The sequence below is a fragment of the Leptosomus discolor genome, chromosome 5 (genome assembly GCF_034619465.1).
Source record: "Leptosomus discolor isolate bLepDis1 chromosome 5, bLepDis1.hap2, whole genome shotgun sequence".
Taxonomy (NCBI): Eukaryota; Metazoa; Chordata; class Aves; order Leptosomiformes; family Leptosomidae; genus Leptosomus; species Leptosomus discolor.
The window spans coordinates 40,769,037-40,779,319 of record NC_141395.1 but is presented as its reverse complement, the minus strand read 5'-3'; the positions used below and the strand labels follow the sequence as shown (position 1 = coordinate 40,779,319).

The following is a 10,283-nucleotide window of genomic DNA, read 5'->3' as shown; positions in this document are numbered from 1 at the left end:
CAGTCCCTGCCAAGAGGTGCTTTGTGGATGAGCATGTCCCCTGTTCCTAATGATGGGTTTGAGACCATCCAATCCTTTGGAGGGGTTGTGATGGCCTTTGGGGGCTGAAGTGGCCCTGGGCCCCTGCCAGGTGACAGTGGCATTGATAACACCCTCTCCCAGATACTCTAAATTGTTTGTTTTCCTCCAATATTTAATTCTCTACATCCACCAGCCTCAGTGGATCAGTGCTTGGCCCCGTATCTGTGCCCAGGACATTGGGATGGGGAGAGGGTTGCTTTCTCTTGCAGGTCACTTTGGAGGAGGTTCACAATAAAAAATTTTGCTTGGTACCTGCTGGTCCCTGTCCTTTATAGCCCCCACCTCCCTCCCTCCACAGTGGGTGATGCTGGGAGGATCACTCGCAGCCAGAGTGGGATGTCAGACCAATGCTGGCAGTTTCCCATCGATGTCCACTTGGGCTGAATCATTTTAGGCCATTCTTGTGCATCTGAACTAAAACCACTTTAATCATGATCAGTAGTGCGAATTCTCATGCAAGTAACATGTAGGTTTGGCTTTGGAAGTAGTAGAGACTGCTAACTGCCTAGAAATTGGTCCTGCAGTCACCCCAGAGCACTCTTTTAAGTCCATAGTCTGGGCTTCCCAGCTGGAAACAAAACCATTCTTTTATTTTAAAAATCCTTCTGGCCTGTATTTCAAAAGGGTAAGTGCAAATCACTGCCATTGTAGAAACTCTCCCAGACACCGTGGCTTTGCCGGGTGCAACTCTTGCTGCTCAGCCAGCCTCAGTGCTAGGATGGCAGCTCCTTGGCTGGCAGAAGGGAGCCCCGCCAAGATCTGGGCAATGCTAAGGGTTTGCACCCACCCTTCTGGTGTCAGGGTTCAGCCTTGGTTCCAACTGTATCTCTTGCTGTGTCTGGTTTCAGCTGTAACTCAAGTCCTTCCACAGAACGCTCAGATGTGAAGAAGCCCTCTCAGTGAGCCTCAGCAGTGGATACTAAGGTGTCGTTCAGGCTGTAGTCACCTATGTTGTAATTTGCCAGTTTCCTGCCCCATCTCTCTGTGTAAAGATTATGTATGTGTACACTAAATCATGCAATAAAGCAAATTTTGTGTCCAGAACCTAGGACCCATTTTGCAGTGTCTGTTCTTTCAGCTCACTTGAGCGAAGGCTCCTTTCTCTTCCTAGCCTCTCCTTTAAACAGCTGGTGCACCCCTCACTTTAAAACTAGCCAGGTGTAGGCAGACAGAAGCTGGAGCAGCAGCACTGAAGCAGAGCGGGAGGACATGGTGATGAACAAGATGGCAATACCACTCGTCAGATGCTGGTCACAGAGCCACGGGTGTGATGAGCGTGGGTCAGTGGTACTAATGGTGAGGCCAGGCAGGCAAAGGGGATGTGCAGTGTGGTGGTAAGGAGGGGCTGACCCAGAAATGCCGCACTCCGACTTACATGGAAACACAGGATCAAATCTGGCAGCCGAAGTCACCCAAAACACAAGCTCACAACATTGAGGGGTTGCTTGAAGATTCTGTTAAGTAATAGCAACAACCTTGGGGTAGAGAGAGCCCTATTGAGCCCAGGGCCTGGGTGTGCTTGGCTGATAGGTTTTTTTCTTTTCTTTTCTTCCCTTTCCTTGCCTTTGATGCCCCTCTGCAGCAGTTGCCCTGTGTCCCATGCTGCTCCCGTGACCGTCCCCCAACACTGTCTGTGCTCCAGCATCGGAGCCGACCACAGCATGAAATGGAGATCTGTCCCAGGACTATGCCAACCCCACATGGGGGTGGCAGACAGAGACCTTCCCCCTGCCCACACCCCATCAGTGACAGTGTCTTCACCATCCTGCCAACACAGAGATGTCCCTGTTTCAGGATGTCTCTAGTCCCAGTAATTCCAGTTTTGCCTGGGGGTGGACCTGTGTTTGGATGCCAACCAGTCCCCCTGTGCTGGGGACCCGAGCTGGCTCCTCCAGCATCATAGCCAGCAGAACAAACATCATCATAAATCTTTACCTGGGGGTGGTTCACCCACTTAAAATGGGAGATTTGAAGCCCCCACGCCACAGGGACAACCCACGTGCCCCAGCAAGTCACCTTCCCCTCTTCTCTGTATTTAATTTTCTGATTGTCTTAAAGCAGGTGTTCAGTGGGTTGAAGGAGAAAGGGTGGTGGCACCCAGTGTAACTCCTGCAGTGGAGTGGGTTTGCGGCAGCGGGACCCTGGTGTTCAGGGCAGCATCACCCATCAACCCCCTGCAGTGGGCATTGGGTGAGGGGCTCCCCGCAGGTAGGGTGATGGAGCAGAAAACTTCCGCTTGTCCGAAGTAACACTGGGTCAAGGACAAGGATTAACATTTTCCCAAGCTATTTGCCTCAGTCAGTGGAAGATAAAATGCTGGTCCCTTCTGAGTCACAAAAATCCCTGTGCTGATTTGATGAAAGGGGACGTCAGGAAGAGGAGATGCCCCAGCTCAGTCCCTGCGGGGCTCGCCTCTGACATCAGCACGAAACCAGCCATAAAAGCAGCGACCAGAGGGGACTCCGGCTCAGACGGTGGCCAGTCGGCTCAGCAGGACGGCAGCCAGGCGCCTCGCCACACCACGGTAAGTGCAGCCCCAGTGAGGGGGAGCGTCGCTTTTCTCTTCCTCGTGTGATGCTTTTGTTGCTGGATAATTTCCCGAGCACTGCTTGGCTTCTGTCTGTGTGCCCTTGCATCTGTCCAGCCAGCTGGGAGTTTTCCAAAAGGGGGTTGTAAAAAGTCGTCGGCTGCAGAAAACCTGAACTCTCAGGAGCCCATGCTGGCCCCTGCCTGGCATGCTGCAAGCTTCTCCTTTGCAAAAGTCCCTGGAAATAAAGCTGCCACCGCGTTCCTGCCGTGTCCTGTGTAACCCAGCTCTCCTGCTTCTGCCCCCTGCCCTGCTCCTTCATTGCAGGTGGCTGCAGAAATCAAGCCTATTGCTCAGCCTGCTCTGCACAGTCCTGCTCATTGCCTCGGTGACATGAAGCATGTTAAAGGGTGCTGCTGGGTTATTATTTTGGCACCCGAGTACAGGGCTGGGCTCCAAGAGTACAGAGGTGGCCACGGTCCATCCATCACCTAGTATCCAGCAGCAAAACCCACTTGTGCCTCTGCAGCTTTTGCTTGGTGCTACCAGCCCTGCATTTTGCTGGTGGTCCCTCTCCCCATCTCCTGGGCTGTGGGGTCCCACGGGTGCACTAGGGGTCCTGGAGAGAAAAAAGCGATGCCAGGCCTGGCCTAAGGCACTAGGCTAGAACAAAAATCTGTTTTAACAAACATGAGATTTGTATACCTCATGTTTGCAGGGGATAGTTTCCCCAGAGTTATCAGCCCTAGCAAAACCCCTGGGTTTTGATTAAGCTGCCCCAATTGTTTGCATCATGAGCGTGTAGCCCAAGCAGGGTGTCTCTGCGACAGCCAAACCCCTTTGCTCCCACAGCTGCGTCACAAGCCGCCATCTCTGTGGCACCAGCAGGAAGCACCAGGGGCCAGGAGGCTTCAGGGCCAAGCTACCGTGGAGAGAGAGCGCCGGGGATGAAGCTGGGGGCCGCCTGCCTCCTGTGCCTGCTGCTCACCTGCCCGACCCTGCCAGTCACCCACGGCCGTATCTGTGAGCGCTCCATGGAAATCAGGAGTAAGGAGAGCAGGAGTAAGGGACTCCTCCCATCCAACCCCCTGCCTCCAGTCCCCTCTGTATCCCCAGAGTCAGCTGCATTTGGGGGGTGAGGGAGGGTTGGGTCACTATGCAGAAGCAAAGATTTGCTTTGAAAGAGCCTTTGCAACAGCTTTTGTCCTATTCAACCCCCTTTCCCGCTCCCCTGGTGTTCGTCATTCCCCCCCCACCCATGGGTGCAATGCCCTGTCCCCTCTCCATGTCCCCCCCATCATCTCCTGATGGTTCCTCAACTTTTGCCTTGCAGACCCAGACATCGACCCCTCCTGGTACACGGGGCGTGGGATCAGGCCAGTAGGGCGGTTCGGGAGGCGGCAAGCCCTGGGCGAGGGTACCCATCCCAGGGGGGGCGTCCGGCGGCAAGCCTGCGCTCCCCCCTGCCTGCACCCCCCACCCCCCCAGGAGGAGCGGAGCCTCTGAGCTGAAGCCAAAAATAAAAGCCCTTCTCCTCTCATCCCCGTGTCCCAGCCTCTCTGCTCCGAAACGCAATGTGGGAGAGTGCAGGAGGGTGTGGGGTGGGGGCTTTGACCTCAAAAATTGCTGGTCTCACAATGGTTTTGCAGCCTGCCCTGATGATGCATGCAGTGTGGCAGCGCTTCCCTTTCTGCACGACACGGCATGCTTATCTCCCCTCAAAAAAACACCCTAAAAATAAGTCCCAGAGGGCCCCCTTTCCCAGGTCCCCATCCCCTGGGGTCCCCACAGCATGCCAGCACCCATGGGTGCCCCTGACACCTTAATTTCCATGGTGTTGGACTCAGAAACAGCTAAACCATTGCCATGGCCTGGGTCAGAAATGCTCGGAGGAGCACACAGGCCCTGTTCATCATGCTGTATGTCCCCAAATATCCCCTCACAAGTTGTGTCCCCAGGCTAGACCATTTTACTCCCTCTCCAGTTCGGAGGGAAGAGGGGCCACAGAGAAGGGTGACTTTCAGGATCCCTGCCTGTGGCTTCTGGCCTAGCATTGAGGGTCTAGGGCTGTTTGGGGAGGGAAGGGTTAAGCTTAGGAGGGATCGTGCAGGTGGGGGGACGAGTGGCAATTAGCACCCTATGTCTCCCAGCTACCCTAACCAAGCAGATTTAGGCAAGAGGTGGCAGCAAATCTGCCTTCTTGCTGGGAAGAAGCCCCGTCCTGCTCTAGAATGGCTCAGCCCTGGGGAAGCATCACAGGTGGGTGTCCCCAGCTGGTGCGGGGTGCTGGGGCGGCCCTCAGGGGGGGAGCTGACCTGACAAACCTGGGCAAGGGGTGCTGCAGTCCCCTCCTCTCCGTGGTGAACATCTTTGAGGGTGTCTGCTGCCTTGTGGCCAAGCTTGGCCCAGCCAAGCCTCACCCCGTGGCCTGGCATTGCTGTCGGGGCACACCCCAAAACCTCAGTGGTTACACTGCCATGTAGACAGGGTGAGCGGTGCTGCTCTTTGCCCGTGGCCATGCCAGCATTGCTGTAGCTCTCCCAGAAACTGCAACATATTCCCTGAGCCTTTTCCCCAGGTTTGCTGGGCACTAGCATGCTTTTGGAGAGAGACTGGGTGCTTTTTTCTCTCCTTTTCCAGCCAAGGCACGTTCCTGCAGTGTAAGTTATAATGCAAGGAACGGGCTACCATGATGCCCAGCATTTACTTTGGCCCTTCTCTGATACCAGACCTGGCTCTCATATCAGCAAGAAATCAGTGATTTCTCCAGAGGATGGGCTGTGACCCCTGTCATGGGCCAGGTGAGGGCTGGCGGAGTGAGGGGAGCACTGACTCTGGTCCCTGTCACCTCCAAGCTTCCTGTGGTCCCCACCTGCAGGCTGACATCCAGGTCAGGAGAAAAAAAAAAAAAATAACACCTTTAGGGCAATATTCTCTTTACTTGCAGTTTGGGTGTAAAGCCACCAGGATGCACCTGTTTCACTCCAGAAAGTTAAACCCTCCCTTTTCAGATGGGAAGGGACACGGAGGAGGGGACATGTAGCTGGGGCGGGGGGGATGTCACCAGTCAGGGCCAGTGGCAATGGTGCTGGTGGGTCACGTTCCTCTCTGGAAGTGGAAAGCTGGTGGAAAAATCCTTGTGCTTCATCTCTTGCATGAAGCCAGTGCTGAGGGTTGAAGAGGCCCTGTATCCCCAGGATGGGCTCTGACCTCGCTCTGAGGGGGAGGGTGGCCAGCCTGAGCTGCCCCTGCGCTTCTGTGTCCCCCCCGCTTTGTCATTGCTCTTCTTTTAGACCTCATCCAGGCATGGCTGAGGTCCAGAGCTGCCTGTCCTCAGAGCTAGCAGCACCCCATCTTTGCCCCACTCTCCCCCAAGTGAACTGTTGACCTCCCATGTGCAGACAGGGCAGATGCCTTCTCTTGTTCCCGCTGCAGGAGCTCTTGAGCTAGGAAGAAACACAAGGTGAGAAAGGGCTCGTTTCTCTTGCCACGGGGGTGGGATGCAATGGCTGTACTGTCCCACCTCAGGTGAGCCACTGGTGGCAGCTGGTATCATCCCATGGTAACTGTGTTATATCTCTACTGAAGAGCTACGCTGCGGGCACCATTCTGCCTGCATTGGATACTAAAGCAAAAGAAAATTGTGGCTTTGGGAAAGGGCCTGAAATACATTTCTGATGCTGGAGCATCTTGGGGTGGGTCCATCCATCATTCTGCCCCAAGAGGTGTGGCACAGAAATCATGGACTGCTGTGAATGTGTCCCTTGTAGCTGCCAGGGGCAGCACAGGCTGTACCAGCAGGGAAGAAGATCTCCATGGCGAGCATGAGCAAAGAAGGGGGTCAGCTTTGCAGGGAGGAAGGGTTCATAGCCTGGAAGCTGAAGTTTGGGGCCTGCAGTTCACCTGCCTCTACTCTCACTTAGAGCCATCACACAACTCACCTACAGCCATAAAGGTATCGTTTACTTGGTGGTTGGATTTTGCAGATGTCTCCATGAACAGGAGGCCTTTGGTCCTTGCAAACTCTTCTCCCTCCTAGGTGGAGACAAGCAGAGTTATTCCCCCAGCCCTTCTCTGCTTGTTCAGTTGGGTGGAATTTTGTGGCAGGACAGTAACTGTACAGGGACTTTGGAAGTGTCTGAAAGCCTTTCAAACTCTTGCCTTTGTTAGGATATATCTAAGTGCTTGCTGGTGAGGGGGTGATGAGGGGGCCTGGGATCTTACCACAGACGCTCACCTCAGTGGTGACTTCTCGCTCAGCAGCAAGGTCCATCTTGTTGCCCACCAAAGCAATGACGATTTCATCAGGAAGGAATTCCTTCTCCAGGTCCCTCAGCCACAGCTTTGCTCTTTTGAGTGTTTCCTGGAGAGATGGAGACAAAACCTGCCAGTGATCTGGTTTTGATTTAATCCCTTTGTCTTGGGCATAGCGAAGCTGGACAGGCAGCACCAAATCAAAGGGGGTGGAAGAGATGTGGTGGGGAGGCCTTGATTGCCCTCTCTCAGGGAAACAGGTCACCTCCCTGCAAACACCCTTAGGGATAAATCAGCCTTGGATGGGATGCACCTTTCTGCATGGCAGCAGAAATCTCTCCTGGGGTGGTGGTGTGCCCCTGCATGGGCAGGGAGAGCCCCTGGCACATTCCAGGTGGGATGTTCATCTTCTCGGGCAGTGCATGTGTACTGCTTTCTGCTCTACCAAGGACAAATACCATCACCTGGACACCTCTGCCCTGCCAGTGCTGCAGCAGCACGGCATAGTTTCAGCACAGATAAGATCAGCATCCCTTGCCTTACCTTATTAGCGATGTCGTAAACGAGAAGAGCAGCGTGGGCACCCCGGTAGTAGAGGTGGCAGACACTGTGGTACTTCTCTTGGCCTGCTGTGTCCCAGATCTCAAATTTGATAGTGGCTATCTCCAGGTTAAGCGTCTGTGTGAAGAAGGAGCCTGCAAGAAAGGTATGCTCGTTCCCTTGCAGCAAGAGAAAAGAGCTCAGATCTGCTGCCATGAGGCCAAACCAATCCCGAGGGCTGGTAACAATGCTCTAATGCACAGAATTGGGATGGGTTTCTCCTAAGAACTGGCACCATTGTTGGGATGGCATGCCACAAGGCAGGGCAGCCTGTGGCAGGCTGGGAGCCCTTCCTGGCAGCAGATTTGGGTAGATGCAAACCAGTTTTGATGTTGGATAGCTCTGAGATTTACAGAATAGCCCCTAGATAGTGAGCCACCTCCACCTTGCTGGTGGATCAGACCTGTGAGAGCTGTGAATAGGAATATCCACTGAAAAGGAATCCCAGTGGAGGGAAGCCTCCATCCCTGCTCCCAGGGAGCAGAGGGTTGCTTGTGGACCAGCCAGAGACACAGCAGAGGAACAAGGGGAGCAGCTCTGCAGCACCTTGCTCTCTTCCACCAGCTAGCTCTTCAGGCTCCAGGTGGGACCACAACCTCTGTGCATGCTGTGCCTTCTTAGGGCAAAACCCAGGTATATCACGTAAAATGAACACCTGTGATGTCCAGGTGCTGTAGGAAGCTGCGCTGATGCGAATGTACAGAGGAGGCAGCTTGATCCCAGCAGGTATGTTGGTTCGAGGGAGGTTATAGAGGGAGCAGGGCTCTCGCAGCTCTCCAGATGGCTTTCATCAAAGCATGAGCATGCACATGTCCTGCCTTTGCATGTGTGCTGTTCAGCATGGCTTGTCAGAACAGGACATGCAGGGGCAGATGTTCTCCCCATTGCCAGTGGGGCAAAGCATGAGGTTTGGGAGTGGGGAGGTCTGTGCTCTCGTCTCTGCAGGCAGGCTGGAGGAATGAGGCACTGCTGTGAGTTCATCATTGCGCAGTGATGGGGTGTCCTGCCATAGCTGGCCACCACCTCCTAGGCTGTCCTGCCAACCTGCACCCCAGCCAGAACTCCCTTGCTGCAGCTGGACATGGAGGCTGGGGCAGCACACATGCAGGAGAGACTCTTCTGGGGTGTCTGAATAGCTGTGAGGGCAGCACAGAACCAAGCATGCATAGGGCAGATGGACTGTACAGTTTGGACTCCAAGTTTCACTCATTTCACTGCTCATCTGCCTCCAAAAAGCAGCACTAAACCAAACCTATGCAATTTCTATGTGGCTTTGCTTACAGCCTGGTGCTGAGGAAAATGGGCTGCAGAGATCTGAAGATGACAGCGGTGGGGGAGATCTCATTCTGGGGCAAGTCCGTATCGTGTTCAAAAGTGGGTCTGTGAAGGATACACCAACCTGTTCTCCTGCATCCCACCCCGCTGCAAGGAAGGGCATCAGGCCTGGTCTCTTGTCCAGAGCCATCAAGCTATTGAAGCCACTCACTCACATCCCACGGTTGGCAGTGACTCCTTGAAGTCATTTTTCACGTATCGGTAGGCCAGGCTTGACTTTCCCACTGATGTGCTCCCCAGCAGAACTATCTTGTAGATGTAGGCAGGACGAATCCCCTCCAGGGAGGTGCCTGGCATTGCTTTCTGTGCCGTGCCCTGCAGAGAAACCAACTCCATAAAACACCTCTGCGGTGAACCCAGGTCCATCAGCTGAGCCACCTGCACCAACTCCTGACTAGTGGCAGTGGGGGTTTAACCTCAAAGTAGCCTAGAACAAAACTCTTAATATCCCGAATCGAATTTAATACACCAAATCCTCTGCCACTGTCAGTTATGACCAGAGGGTGGCTATCTCTATGAAGAAACTTGATGCAAGAGCATGTTTTGGATGTAGACAAGGAGATTGGATCAGGTGCATCTCCTTTAAAGGGAGGACAGGCTGGAGAAAATTAAAGGTAGAGAGACATCGCTTATGGCTGTACCTTGCTCTTGATATCTTCCCAAAGTCCTGGTGAACAGCTTAGGCTGATGTTCCGCGCTTATTATAGGTCTTGGTTAGAAGTTATGCCTGGAGAGCCTAACTCAGGTTGGAGGTGAACTCACGCATGGAGATGATGGTGCTACCAGCTTGTTAAGGACACTGCCCAGGGGATGGCTGGGCACTTCAAGAGCTGATGGGCTTTGTAGCAGCAACACTTCAAGTCAGCGTGTTGCTCACCAGAGTGAAAACGCAGGAGTGAGAGGACCTGACTCAAGCATCCTTGAGGATAGCAGCCCACAAAGCAGATGGCACGTGCTCCTCCACAGTGGATTAAGAAACCCTGGGCAGTCCTGGCCCATGAAGTCTCATGCCCTCATGACCACTGCACCACAGCATATGACTCTGCATCGCTTGGGGTGGAGCCACACTGCTCAATGACCTGGGACAGCAGGGAGCATGGCCTGAAATAACGGTGGCCGCATCAAACTTGACTCAAAGAAAGCCGCTGCAGACAATTGGTCGTGCCCTGGGAAGAGGATAGTTGTCGTGAGTCCTCCTGGGTGGCACTGTTCCCCTTCTCCCAGCCTTGAGCTCAAGGAATTTATACTGCCTTGCTGTCAGCGGGAGCTGTCAGCGAAGGGCAGTGAATAACACTGTCCTGCAGCTAGCCAAAGCTTTGCCCTGGCTCCTCCTTGCAGAGCTCCTCCTCCAAAATCACTCAGCTCATGGGGAGAGCTATGTAGGAGAGTGGTAGATTCATGCAGAGCTTGAGGATGAAGGGTCATGGGGTGTTGAACTGAGCCAGAGAAAGGCATGACATGACCTTGAATGCACTTATCCCACCTC

General features: G+C 54.0%; 2 protein-coding genes across 2 annotated transcripts; one reads left to right on the top strand and one right to left on the bottom strand.

Moving 5' to 3' along the window:
- Nucleotides 1-3,555: 3,555 nt before the first annotated feature.
- On the top strand, nucleotides 3,556-4,114 carry PRLH (prolactin releasing hormone). The gene is made up of 2 exons (XM_086465992.1): nucleotides 3,556-3,655; nucleotides 3,942-4,114. The coding sequence occupies exons 1-2, from the start codon at nucleotides 3,556-3,558 to the stop codon at nucleotides 4,112-4,114; spliced, it is 273 nt and encodes a 90-aa protein (XP_086322118.1).
- Nucleotides 4,115-5,947: 1,833 nt separating this feature from the next.
- Nucleotides 5,948-9,094, bottom strand: RAB17 (RAB17, member RAS oncogene family). The gene is made up of 5 exons (XM_009951576.1): nucleotides 8,953-9,094; nucleotides 7,406-7,557; nucleotides 6,846-6,971; nucleotides 6,550-6,643; nucleotides 5,948-6,054 (listed from the first exon to the last, which is right to left on the bottom strand). Exons 1-5 carry the CDS (start codon nucleotides 9,092-9,094, stop codon nucleotides 5,948-5,950), a joined length of 621 nt encoding a protein of 206 aa, XP_009949878.1.
- Between the last annotated feature and the right edge of the window lie 1,189 nt (nucleotides 9,095-10,283).